At 44.6% G+C, this 14525-nt stretch overlaps 1 protein-coding gene across 2 annotated transcripts; it reads right to left on the reverse strand.

The window, feature by feature from the left end:
- LOC311147088 (exocyst complex component 3-like) lies at positions 1 to 12306 on the reverse strand. 2 transcript variants are annotated; one of them, XM_084183714.1, is made up of 13 exons: positions 12007 to 12306; positions 11169 to 11333; positions 10809 to 11028; positions 8636 to 9317; positions 7099 to 7216; positions 6808 to 6933; positions 6489 to 6589; positions 6235 to 6345; positions 6004 to 6145; positions 5757 to 5879; positions 5443 to 5604; positions 4939 to 5060; positions 1 to 720 (listed from the first exon to the last, which is right to left on the reverse strand). In XM_084183714.1, exons 2-13 carry the CDS (start codon positions 11310 to 11312, stop codon positions 516 to 518), a joined length of 2256 nt encoding a protein of 751 aa, XP_084039840.1. In that variant the 5' UTR covers positions 11313 to 11333; positions 12007 to 12306; the 3' UTR covers positions 1 to 515. The 2 variants fall into 2 exon arrangements, with proteins under 2 accessions (XP_084039840.1, XP_084039841.1); XM_084183715.1 differs by having other exon boundaries at positions 11169 to 12276.
- Positions 12307 to 14525: the final 2219 nt, after the last annotated feature.

Genomic DNA, 14525 nt, shown 5'->3' on the forward strand with positions numbered 1-14525 from the left:
TACAGACTGACAGGGGAAAGGGTTTCTTTAATAGATTTTCTGACAGACATTCGGCATCACACACTGAAAAGAGTTTCTTACTGAAACAATTTCAAACTGTTCATTGTATAGCAAGCATGGAGGGGTGGGTGGTGTGAGCAAGGTCTCATTTCAGTAACAAAACCGCTTGGTTGTGTTTGACGGTTCTTTCATCAAGTATCATACGCTTACAGATCCTCAAGGACTACAGTCCAAGCCTTTCATTGGAGGTCTGTGGAATCTGTTTCAAAAGTGCAAAAGAAAAGAAAAATCATGATTTGTTGCAGTATGTTGTTTTTTTGTGCACTTGTGAGCCAGGGTCATAATCACTAGGCACTAAACAATATATAAAAAAGACAAACAGGGAGTGACTATCCAAACTTGTCCAATAAGGCAGGGTTTCCCAAACTCGGTCCCCCCCCCCCCGTTGCAAATCATTTTGTGCATTAATGAATACGACCCAGGTGTGTCTCCATCTCTCTCCAGAATCTAGTTATTTATTTCAGCAGTTTGTTGGCAGTGGCGGCCATAGAGGAGGACATGGAGGTCATGGTCACGGTGGGGACAGTGATGTCCTTGAAGATGTGCTGGGTGTTGCCGGCGTAGGAAGGCTTGTTCTGGTTCAGCGTCTCAATGATCATCTGCTTCATTTCTCGGCTAGCGTCCCCTCTCACCGCTAGTATGGCCACGATGTGCTCCTCCCTATGGGGACAACAGAGGACAGACACAATCAGACACCTTTTTACTGAAGGACAATCTTAAGGGCAATCAATTAAGACTACAATGGTAAAAACAATGGCCATCATAATATAAAATTGAGCCTTACTGAAGAGCTCAGTGACTTTCAACGTGGCACCGTCATAGGATGCCACCTTCCCAACAAGACAGGGAACCATCAGATCCTCCTCTCCACCCCTGATACTGTGAACCATCAGATCCTCCTCTCCACCCTCTCCGAGATGGGCATCTCCGGCGCGGCTCACTCCTGGATTGCGTCCTACCTGACCGGTCGCTCCTACCAAGTGGCGTGGCGGGAAGCTGTCTCCGCACCACGTGCTCTCACCACTGGTGTCCCCCAGGGATCGGTTCTGGGCCCTCTCCTTTTCTCCCTATACACCAAGTCACTTGGCTCTGTCATATCCTCACATGGTCTCTCCTATCATTGCTACGCTGACGATACACAACTAATCTTCTCCTTTCCCCCTTCTGATAACCAGGTGGCGAATCGCATCTCTGCATGTCTGGCAGACATATCAGTATGGATGACGGATCACCACCTCAAGCTGAACCCTGGCAAGACGGAGCTGCTCTTCCTCCCGGGGAAGGACTGCCCGTTCCATGATCTCGCCATCACGGTTGACAACTCCGCTGTGTCCTCCTCCCAGAGTGCGAAGAGCCTAGGCGTGACCCTGGACAACACCCTGTCGTTCTCCGCCAACATCAAGGCGGTGACCCGCTCCTGCAGGTTCATGCTCTACAACATTCGGAGAGTGCGACCCTGCCTTACACAGGAAGCGGCGCAGGTCCTGGTCCAGGCACTTGTCATCTCCCGTCTGGACTACTGCAACTCGCTGTTGGCTGGGCTCCCTGCCTGTGCCATTAAACCCCTACAACTCATCCAGAATGCCGCAGCCCGTCTGGTGTTCAACCTTCCCAAGTTCTCTCACGTCACCCCCCTCCTCCGCACACTCCACTGGCTTCCAGTTGAAGCTCGCATCCGCTACAAGACCATGGTGCTTGCCTATGGAGCAGTGAGGGGAACGGCACCTCTGTACCTTCAGGCTCTGATCAGTCCCTACACCCAAACGAGGACATTGCGTTCATCCACCTCTGGCCTGCTGGCTCCCCTTCCTCTGCGGAAGCACAGCTCCCGCTCAGCCCAGTCAAAACTGTTCGCTGCTCTGGCACCCCAATGGTGGAACAAGCTCCCTCACGACGCCAGGACAGCGGAGTCACTCACCACCTTCCGGAGACATTTGAAACCCCACCTCTTTAAGGAATACCTGGGATAGGATAAAGTATTCCTTCTAACCCCCCCCCCCCCCCCCCCCCCCCCCAAATTGTAAAGTGGTTATCCCACTGGCTATAGGGTGAACGCACCAATTTGTGAGTCGCTCTGGCTAAGAGCGTCTGCTAAATGACGTTAATGTGCCCTTGAGCAAGGCACTTAACCCTAATTGCTCCTGTAAGTCGCTCTGGTTAAGAGCGTCTGCTAAATGACTAAAATGTAAATGTAAATGTAAAATGTAAGACAGTTTGTCAAATTTCTGCCCTGCTAGAGCTGCTCCGGTCAACTGTAAGTGTTGTTATTGTGAAATGGAAACGTCTAGGAGCAACGGCTCAGCCGTGAAGTGGTAGGCCACACAAGGTCACAGAACAGGACCGCTGAGCGCTAAAAAAATGGTCTGTCCTCGGTTGCAACACTCACTACCGAGATCCAAACTGCCTCTGGGATCAACGTCAGTACAAGAACTGGTCATCGGAAGCTTCATGAAATCGGTTTCCATGGCCGAGCAGCCACACACAAGCCTAAGATCACAATGCGCAATGCCAAGCGTCGGCTGGAGTGGTGTAAAGCTCGCTGCCATTGGACTCTGGAGCAGTGGAAATGCATTCTCTGGAGTGATGAATCACGCTTCACCATCTGGCAGTCTGACGGACAAATCTGGGTTTGGCGGATACCAGGAGAACGCTACTTGCCCCAATGCATAGTGCCAACTGTAAAGTTTGGTGGAGGAGGAATAATGGTCTGGGGCTGTTTTTCATGGTTCGGGCTAGGCCCCTTAGTTCCAGTGAAGGGAAATGACATACAATGACATTCTAGGCGATTCTGTGCTTCAAACTTTGTGGCAACAGTTTGGGGAAGGACATTTCTTGTTTCAGCATGACACAATGCCCCCGTGCACAAAGCGAGGTCCATACAGAAATAGTTTGTCAAGATCGGTGTGGAAGAACTTGACTGGCATGCACAGAGCCCTGACCTCAACCCCATCGAACACCTTTGGGATGAATTGGAACACCGACTGCGAGCCAGGCCTAATCGCCCAACATCATTGCCCGATCTCACTAATGCTTGTGGCTGAATGGAAGCAAGTCCACGCAGCAATGTTCCAACATCTAGTGGAAAGCCTTCCCATAAGTGGAGGCTGTTATAGCAGCACAGGGTGGTCCAACACCATATTAATGTCCATGACTTTGGAATGAGATGTTCAACGAGCAGGTGTCCACATACTTTTGGTTATGTAGTGTATCTTATACACTGCTCAAAAAAATAAAGGGAACACTTAAACAACACAATGTAACTCCAAGTCAATCACACTTCTGTGAAATCAAACTGTCCACTTAGGAAGCAACACTGATAGACAATACATTGCACATGCTGTTGTGCAAATGGAATAGACAACATGTGGAAATTATAGGCAATTAGCAAGACACCCCCAATAAAGGACTGGTTCTGCAGGTGGTGACCACAGACCACTTCTCAGTTCCTATGCTTCCTGGCTGATGTTTTGGTCACTTTTGAATGCTGGCGGTGCTTCCACTCTAGTGGTAGCATGAGACGGAGTCTACAACCCACACAAGTGGCTCAGGTAGTGCAGCTCATCCAGGATGGCACATCAATGCGAGCTGTGGCAAGAAGGTTTGCTGTGTCTGTCAGCGTAGTGTCCAGAGCATGGAGCCGCTACCAGGAGACAGGCCAGTACATCAGGAGACGTGGAGGAGGCCGTAGGAGGGCAACAACCCAGCAGCAGGACTGCTACCGCCGCCTTTGTGCAAGGAGGAGCAGGAGGAGCACTGCCAGAGCCCTGCAAAATGACCTCCAGCAGGCCACAAATGTGCATGTGTCTGCTCAAACGGTCAGAAACAGACTCCATGAGGGTGGTATGAGGGCCCGACGTCCACAGGTGGGGGTTGTGCATACAGCCCAACACCGTGCAGGACGTTTGGCATTTGCCAGAGAACACCAAGATTGGAAAATTCGCCACTGGCGCCCTGTGCTCTTCACAGATGAAAGCAGGTTCACACTGAGCACGTGACAGACGTGACAGAGTCTGGAGACGCCGTGGAGAACGTTCTGCTGCCTGCAACATCCTCCAGCATGACCGGTTTGGCGGTGGGTCAGTCATGGTGTGGGGTGGCATTTCTTTGGGGGACCGCACAGCCCTCCATGTGCTCGCCAGAGGTAGCCTGACTGCCATTAGGTACCGAGATGAGATCCTCAGACCCCTTGTGAGACCATATGCTGGACAAGACAATGCTAGACCTCATGTGGCTGGAGTGTGTCAGCAGTTCCTGCAAGAGGAAGGCATTGATGCTATGGACTGGCCCGCCCGTTCCCCAGACCTGAATCCAATTGAGCACATCTGGGACATCATGTCTCGCTCCATCCACCAATGCTACGTTGCACCACAGACTGTCCAGGAGTTGGCGGATGCTTTAGTCCAGGTCTGGGAGGAGATCCCTCAGGAGACCATCCGCCACCTCATCAGGAGCATGCCCAGGCGTTGTAGGGAGGTCATACAGGCACGTGGAGGCCACACACACTACTGAGCCTCATTTTGACTTGTTTTAAGGACATTACATCAAAGTTGGATCAGCCTGTAGTGTGGTTTTCCACTTTAATTTTGAGGGTGACTCCAAATCCAGACCTCCATGGGTTGATACATTTGATTTCCATTGATAATTTTTGTGTGATTTTGTTGTCAGCACATTCAACTATGTAAAGAAAAAAGTATTTAATAAGATTATTTCATTCATTCAGATCTAGGATGTGTTATTTTAGTGTTCCCTTTATTTTTTTGAGCAGTCTACATCTGAAGTAACTTCTCCTACAGCCAAAGTTATTGTATTGAAAACCTTGATACCCCACTAACATTCATTTACTGTGTAGCCTATGTGTTAAGTGGTGTATGATCTGACCTGATGTCAGGGTATTTGGACACCAGCGTGGAGACCTCCAGGTACAGCAGGGTGGGGTCTGTGAGTTTAAACACCTCAGCTATAGCAGCGATGGCATCACACAGCCGGTCAGTCTCCTCACCCTGGAGCAGAATAGAGACAAAACAAACAAACTGTAAAAATCAGTAACAGTATCAGTGTATGGACTTATCAGAGAAAAGCAGTTTTCATTACATCAAAAATGAAAAATGAATCGTAAGTATCAAGACTTAAGGAAGTTATGACTAACTATTTACTGAAAGACCAGATCAAGATGCATGTAGGCAGGTAGCTTAGTGGTTAAGAGAATTGTGCCAGTAACCGAAAGGTCGCTGGTTCTAATCCCCGAGCCGACTAGGTGAAAAATCTATCGATGTGCCCTTGAGCAAGGCACTTAACCCTAATTGCTCCTGTAAGTCGCTCCGGATAAGAGCGTGTGCTAAATGACTAAAAAAAAAAACAGGGAAGAAGAAAAGAAACACTCACAGCAGTGAGTTTCCTGAAGAGGAACTTGAACTGCTCAGCCTCTTTAATCATCCTATCTGCTCCCTCCCTCCTCTCATCTGCATTCTTGAAGGTGATCCGTTTCTGCATCACAGCCTTGATATACTCCACCACCACCCTGCGATGGGCCTCGCTGGTCATCTCCTAAACACATCACATACAACATACTCAGTCAAATACACAGGATTACCACTATCAATTTGTACATGCAAAACTGCTCTCTGTGTGGATTTCTCCAGATCAATCAATTGTCCAAGCCTCTCATTTGATATGATTTGATTAATTTTTCCATGTACCGTATTGAAAGGCTTCTTGATCTTGGCGAAGTCGTTGAAGTAATCATCGACGGTCACACAGATTGTGTCCACTGCATGGGTCCCCGTCAACCACTTCCGGGTCAGCAACTCACTGAGATGATGCTGTGGAGCTCAAAATCACCACTCAGATACAACATAACCAGGTTTGTGGCAACATTCTGTCAAATATTAGACTATAAGAGTAACTAAAGAGCTTAAAATATGTCCACAAACACTTCGCTCTAACCTCCAAATCCAGGAATACTTCATCGAGTAGAAACTGGCAGCCATCTTTGGCCACGTCGTTCAGGGTCCTCTCTATGGCAGCATCATTCTGGGTGGGCTCCGTGGATTTCAAGTATTTCCTCTTTAGACTGTTAATAGACTCCCTAGTGGCAGAGGTACGGTCAGGTATATATTAGCCGCATTAGGTTAGAGAAGACATTAATATTTACAGGGAGATGTCAATGGGACTCACTTGAATGTATGACAGTTGTTTATAATGGCGATCATGTATTGGACGTAGCACTGAGGGAGCTGCCGGTCTCGCAAGTGGTCCTCCTTGTAGGCGATCGCCTCTTCCCTGTACCTGAACAGCAGTACAAGACAATTGTAGATGTCATATACATAGCAATCCATCCCTGATACACTGTAACACACCTTTACTGCCATCAATGTAAACGACTAATCACTAAACAATTATTAAACACAACATTATGAAATCCATGTTACCTGATGAGGAATGAATTCATCTGTTTTAAACAGAGCTTCAGGACCTCCTCTTTGAAGGTCTCGTCGATCTGAGCTGCCACTTGGAGATTCTGCTCAAACATCTGATGAGGAGAGAAAAACAAACATGTCAGATGATGGCCCCCCTTCCAATAGACTTACAGTACACACTAGTGACATCACTGTAATTCTCAGATCCCAATTTATTTTTGTCATATACACATTGTCTAGTATAGTAACTGTACTGTAGTAGCAACTAGTCCACTTAGTCCAGTGGGTTAAAGAGATTCAGGCTGATGCCAGAGAGGAATACTGGTTATACCTGGAAGACGATGGCGGGGAGGGTGGTCTGGTAGTATCCGTCTTGATCCGCCTCTGGTTCAGTCTCTTTAAACCAGTCCTTCTTGTCTGTCTCCAGAGCCTTGCGAAGCCAGCCAGTGATGTTGGACTGTGGAAGGGTGAGAGAGAGTCAGCCAGAGCCATGTTACCTTTGTCTTTAATAATTCATGACACATTTCATTTGTCTACTGATGCAGAGAGTGAGTTGTATATCTGTATATCTGACAAGATAGAGTATGTAGCTGCTATCATAGAGTGTGTTGGCTGGACTCACAGTGAAGGTCTGGACGTATTTGCTGAGAAGCTCATCCACCACCTTCTGAGGCAGCAGAGGATCCATCAGGTGGATGTCATACTCTGTCAACAGCTCTGGGTGACCCATCATCTCCACACTGGAAATGATAAACACAGTGGGGTATGAGAACATGCCAAGAGAGCCCTGCCTGTACTGTCTGTGGAATTCATATATTCCATGTATTTTAATGTAACAGACAGACAGCTATAGAGAGACTTACACACCATGGCATGCTCGCGCACCTGCACTCACGGCAATGCCCGAATCCATATTATACACACAGATACCTATAAACATAGGCTACTCACAAGCAGTCACACGTAAACACACACATACTCAGAAACACACACTCATTCACAGAAAATCAGTATGAGTATAAGTGATCTATAATTCTATAATTACACAGCCTCATCCAATCAGTGGTTGTGGTTTCCATGGTAGCTGCTGGCTGATGCTTGTGTCAGAAATGGATATGAGGCTAGTTCTTTGTGAGCAGTACATGAATCGTTCTCCGTTCAATACTGTCGGTGCACGCGATGTGCAGTAGTATGTGCATTCATTGGATTATCTACACCAGTTTTGCTTAGATTGCATGCTATGCCCTCCCTCTCGTGCCTAGGGACTGTTTAGCTTTAAATATTGAGTTTATTGCTCTTTGCAGCGCTTACAAGTCCTTCCCATATATGGAGAGTACCAAAGTATTTCCGTGCCACTGTTCTTCCTACATAATTTTAATGATTTTGAGAAACACTCCACACACAAATGAGGAGAGGTTAAAGGGATAGTTCACCCAAATTACAAAATGACATATTGGTTTCCTGTAAGCAGTCTATTGATAAGGTATGAAAGCAATCCATGCTTTGGTTTAGTTTCCCTGGCACTGTTTTCAAATGCTAATGTTTTTGCATTTGTGGCACAGATCCCATTCAAGTCATGGTACCAATATTAGCATTTTTCATCTGAAAGTATCTAATATTAAATGTAAAGCTCAGCAAAGTTACTTATAGATTCTTATATTGGTACCATGACTTTAATGGGATTTGTGCCACAAATGCTAAAATGTTAGCATTTGTAAATAGTGTCAGGTAAACTAAACCAAAGCATGGATTTCTGTCATACCTTGTCCATACTGCTTACAGTTAGATTTTTGTAATTTGGGTGAACTATCCCTGTAGGTATAGGTCAACATCTTTACATTGTGATCTCTCTCTCTCAAAGATATTCAGCAGTCTAAGCTGGTAGAGAGGTGACTGAGGCTCAGCAGCACAAAGATGATGTACTACACTTCCTGCATATTCCACTGAGCTATGATTGGACTGGTGCCCATTTACCACTGATGCTACATGAGCCACAGAGGACAGATCAGAGCCTGACCTGTTTTCAAAAAGTGTCTCAAAGTAGGAGAGCCGATCTAGGTATAGCCTAATCTTATTCAATATGATCTAAAAGACAAAACTGATCCTATACCAGCCCTCCTACTTTGAGACTTTTGTGAATACGGGCTGAGAAAGGATACCTTTTGTATGTGTTGAGGACCCAGGTGAGGAGGGACACGATCTCGTTGGCCTCCAGGTCTTCTGCAGCCAGCTCCTGCACCCGCATGGACACGGCATTGTGGTACAGCTTAAAGAACCTGTCGAAGGTGTTGTAGTGTGGTGGGAAGCACTGCACCATCAGGTTCTTCACCACAATCAGGTCGTCCAGCACGTACTTCCTGGTGATCTCCAGGAGCCTCACCATCCACATCTTGTCTGCCTCGCGCGTAACCGACTGGCTGCCCTCGATGCGCGTGGTGACTGTGCCCTCCAGCACCTCAAACATCTTCTCTTTCCAGCGCTTGGGCCGACTCGGGGGGATAAAGCCCGACTGCTTCATGCGGTCCAGCATGCGCCGGTCAATCTTCTCCTCACGCTCGATGATGCGCACCACTGAAACCAGCATGGTGGGGTCGCGGCGCACTGTGCCCATGGCACGCTGCAGCACCATCCACAGCTGCTTGGCCAGGTCATCAGACAGGCCCTGCACCGCGCCAAAATAGTTGCGGATCAGGTTCATGTCGTGCGTGTTTTTGCTGTCCATTCGGTACTGCTCATACATGAGGTCGTCCCGCGAGCACTCCAGATCCATGAGTTTACGGTGGGCCTCCAGCAGCTCGGCCTGCTCAATCAGCACCTGGGTGTCTGCCACTATCTCAGGCACTGCACAGAAGGGGAATGATATACAGCAAGGTCGATAATAATTGGCACCCTTGATAAAGATGAGAAAAAAAGACTGTATAAAATAAATAATACTGAGCTATATTGCATGCGCTAAAGAATGTGCTAATTATATTATTTTATATTAATACAATTGCTCAGAAAAATAGATTTAGTTTAACAAACAATGAAAACATCTAAAAAGATAGTGGTCAAAATAATTGGCACCCGTTTTCAATACTCCAGCACCCTCCCCATGAGGATAATGACACAGACTTTTTCTAAAATGTTTTATGAGATTAGAGTGGTTCAAGTCCAGAGACTGAGATGGCCATTGCAAAATGTTGATTTTGTAGCCAATTAACCATTTCTTTGTGGATTTTGATGTGTGCTTCGGGTTGTTTTGCTGGAAGATCCACTTGCGACGAAGTGTCAGCCTCCTGGCATAGGCAACCAGGTTTTGGGCTAAAATGTCCTGGTACTTGGTATAGTTCATGATGCACCACCAAATGTTAACCGTAGGTATGAGTTACTTCTGCATATGATTCCGTTTTTCTATGCCAAACCCACCACTGGCGTGCGATGCAAAAGAGCTCTATTTTCATGTAATCTGACCATAACACCACCTGGAGTTTGTAAAAGGCATTGGCACTTGGATTGAAACCGGTGCTATGGTCAGATGGTCAGTGTTTGGCGTTGAAAAACAGAAGCATATGCAGTAAAGTACCTGATACCTACGGTAAAATATGATGGTGCATATTTTATGTTATGGGGCTATTTTGCTTCCACTGGTCCTGGGTCAACGCCATCATGAACTTTACTCAGTACCAAACCTGGTTGCCTCTGCTAGGAGGCTGACACGTGGCCGCAACTGAATCTTCCAGCAAGACAATAACCCCAAGCACTAATCAAAATCCACAAATAAATGGTTAATTGACAACAAAAATCTACATTTTGTAATGGCCATCTCAGTCTCCGGACTTGAACCCCAGTGAAAACCTGTGGTGTGAATTGACAAGGGCAGTCCATAAGAGCAGACGAAGGATATCAAGGATCTGGAAAGATTCTTTATGGAGGAATACTCCTCCCAACGTGTTCTCCAATCTCATAAAACCTTTAAAAAAAGGGTTGTTATCCTCACAAGGGGAGGGTGCTATAGTATTGAAAACAGGGGTGCCAATAATTTTGACCTCTATCTTTGAGATCGTTTTTTTTTACTTGTTCAACAGAATCTCTTTCTCTAAGCAATTGTATTAGTATAAAATAATATAATTTACCTTTTTCTTTGCATACAATATAGCTCAGAATTTGTATTCTTTATTTGATACAGTATTTTTTGCTAATCTTTATCATGGTGCCAATAATGATGTACCTGACTGTACATTAATACTTCGTAACAGTACATTCAATGCACACAAATGAAAAGCGAGACAACAATAACAGTTCCCAATTGAATGGTATCTCTGAGGTACATGTAGTAGTTGTGCAGCGTACCTGAGAAGATATTCTTTAAATTCTCGACAGCTGAGGCAAGCTGACTGTGTTGGACCACGGCATCTTTCACATCTTTCAGGTTCTCAATAGTGTTAATACTCTGCCTCCAGTCCTTACTGACGTCTGCCAGGGAGCTCTGTATGTCCTTGACATCTCCCAGGGCATTATGGAGCTGACTGAGCCCTGTGCGGACCCCGTCCAACTGGGACTGGATGGCAGCCTGGGGAGAGGTAAGGTGTTTCAGGCCTGAGCCATGTATTTACAATACATATACAGATCTCATTCTGACTAAAGCTTTATGAAAAATAGGGAATTACAGAATGTATCTCATGTCTTCTTAGCATCATCATCATTTTCTACCTTCAGTCGGGCTTCTACTGAAGCTTTCTTGCGGGCCTCTCGCCGGCGGTACTGCTCTACTTTGTCCAACTGGTCTGAGCGCTGCAGCATCCCTGCCACCCTCTGCACGGCCGTAGCAACAGCCTCCCTGTTTGTCTCCTCCATGACAACGCCGCCAAGCTGGGTCTGTCAAAGATCAAGATGCTCACAAAACTGAACGTTACACGTTGTGATTACGACGAAAATGTTGCAAGGCACTGTATCAGGTCGATTGCGTTATAAATCCATTAATACTAACAGTGCCTGTGAGGTGAGTGCCCATTGCATTGCATCGGGTTTAGCTAGCCTGCTCGCTAACGTTTAGCTGCCTTGGCTAACGCTACTTGCTGGCATAACGTTATCTAGCTTTCTACTACTACTACTACTACTACTAGCTGGCAAGCAAAGTCAAATGTCTCTCCTCAAATGCATTTTACTGGAGTACAGTAGCTAGCTAACGTTATATTGACTGGAAAAGGCTAAAGGACACGGCTGACGCCCAAACCGATCTTTCATTTCAGAATGTATAAACATTTGGTTAGGGTCAGGGTTAAGGGTTTGGTTAAGGTAAGTTAAGGGTCAGTTTTAGGTTTTTGCTAGCCGGTTTAAGCGTAATCTGTGTGCTTATAGTCTCTCCCATATTGACTAGCTAGCAAGCAGCCCATTTTAATGGTAAGCATGACAGCTAGCAGCCTAGCTAGCTAACGTTTCCGAGGTCGGCGAGAGCGAAGGACACACACACAGCCCAATCCGTAAACACAACGCTATCCCGTTTACAAAACTCATTTTAAATGTAAAATTAACAAATCCAATATCTTACCAACTCCAATAATACGTTTGAATAAGTAAGCTGTCGTTCAAATTATCTCATATCAATTCCAACAACACCATCGACTGCTTCTCCTGGTTCAGTTCCTGGTTGACCGTTCTCGTGCGCCGCCCCAGTAGCAGCTGACAGCACATCGCGCTTGAGAGCATCATGTGTGCGCGATTTTTGGCAGAGTATGCAATTTCTCACAACTTTATTTTATGTTCCCGTTGTTTTCTATACATACAAGTCATTAGCTATGACACAGAGTTTCTAAACCCAGAGACGTAACATCGTGAGACTTCCGGGAACGCTTGGCAAACAGACCAGACCGGGGTTTGGGGTATGATAAGTCATTAAGATAAGTGAACAATTCTTCCTTAGTTGTTAATTTTCTCAAAATCGAAAGGCACAATCTAGATTCGAGACAATGTCTTAAGTAGAACTTGGTATTACTACAACCTCGTGTGAGTGACAAACTGATACGTTTTCATTTTCGTCAAAAACAACTTTATATCGAACGAGTGGCTTTGATTTGACGGTCTGCACATGCGCAGTTTGTGGCGTTTATAGTGTTTATTTGAAGACAAATCCTAATAAATATCATAGCTTTCTTTTTGTATGGAGACCTGTATCCAGCATTTTATTAATCTTTTCAGTGTTCAAATAAATAAGATAATAATCTGCACTTGTTTTATGATTTTATTATGCTAAATAACAAGAAAGTATAATGTTAGATGCCTATTGAATTCAATTGATATCTGAAACTTGTATGCCTGTAAAATGTATCCTACAGTGCAACAAGCAGGTTGTTCTATTTATTCATTGGTTCAATATATTGCTATAAACCTTTTGTTTCTCTCCTGTTCAGTGTACAGTACTCACAATAAAAAGCGTTACCAACAGTTGTTAAAAAGAAGTCAGGAAATCCATTAAAAACATTAGCGTAATAGTTTTAAAGAAAGACAAATGAAAGCGAAAGAGCTTGGAAAGCTTTTTAAAAAATCAAACAGAATAAAATAATGCTGTAGAGACTGCTGCATGCAGCTATGGAATACATAAGGGGACATGTCATAGTTTCAAATATTTTTTCCTTTTCAAAATATAATAACAAACTGGCTTCATAAAGCAGAACTACAGTTGCTAACATTTCTTTTGAATGTACTACAATTTTACAAACATTGATAAATAATATTACATTGGACCACAAACCTAAATGAACAGTATTTCTGTGTAATACATGTTTACATTATTATTGTGGTCCTCTGTAGCTCAGCTGGTAGAGCACGGCGCTTGTAACGCCAAGGTAGTGGGTTCGATCCCCGGGACCACCCATACACAAAAATGTATGCACGCATGACTGTAAGTCGCTTTGGATAAAAGCGTCTGCTAAATGGCATATTATTATTAATATTATTTATTATGTTCAGAGAGCATCTTAGACATTAATGTGTGTAAATGGCTGTTAGGTGAAGCTTTGTTTAATTTCAATTTGTAACACTGTTTCATAAGACAAAACGGACAAACTCACTGTTAAAATAATACATTAATTCAACCTGTCAAATAATAATAACAATGAAGATACAGTATCTCATTCATAAAGGGTAATGACTCAATGGACATTGAAGCATCAATCACATTATAAACCAAAGCAAAGAAATGAGCAGGATTTTTATGTTAATCTGAATAATCAATCAAAATAAATTTCATTTATTTAATCAATGCATGTCTTTTCTGTTCCCTTTGCGGTAAAATGCATTGAATAGAAATACAGTTAATTTGATATGACGGATGACATGTCTTGGTTTAAAAACGAGAAGTTAGGAAATGTGTTTAAAAACAAATCTAGAACTCATGTGAATTGCAGCATGTTCTGCATGTCATGCTTCTGTTCATGTCATATAAAAACATCTCTCCATTGCTTCCATATCTTTCTGCTTGGTAACACTGTTGATTACCTGAGTTGAGTATACAGTGAGGGAAAAAAGTATTTGATCCCCTGCTGATTTTGTACGTTTGCCCACTGACAAAGACATGATCAGTCTATAATTTTAATGGTAGGTTTATTTGAACAGTGAGAGAAAAACGCATGTCAAAAATGTTATAAATTGATTTGCATTTTAATGAGGGAAATAAGTATTTGACCCCTCTGCAAAACATGACTTAGTACTTGGTGGCAAAAGCCTTGTTGGCAATCATAGAGGTCAGACGTTTCTTGTAGTTGGCCACCAGGTTTGCACACATCTCAGGAGGGATTTTGTCCCACTCCTCTTTGCAGATCTTCTCCAAGTCATTAAGGTTTCGAGGCTGATGTTTGGCAACTAGAACCTTCAGTTCCCTCCACAGATCTTCTATGGGATTAAGGTCTGGAGACTGGCTAGGCCACTCCAGGACCTTAATGTGCTTCTTCTTGAGCCACTCCTTTGTTGCCTTGACCGTGTGTTTTGGGTCATTGTCATGCTGGAATACCCATCCACGACCCATTTTCAATGCCCTGGCTGAGGGAAGGAGGTTCTCACCCAAGATTTGAC

The sequence above is a fragment of the Coregonus lavaretus genome, assembly GCF_964263955.1.
Source record: "Coregonus lavaretus genome assembly, chromosome: 19".
NCBI lineage: Eukaryota > Metazoa > Chordata > Actinopteri > Salmoniformes > Salmonidae > Coregonus > Coregonus lavaretus.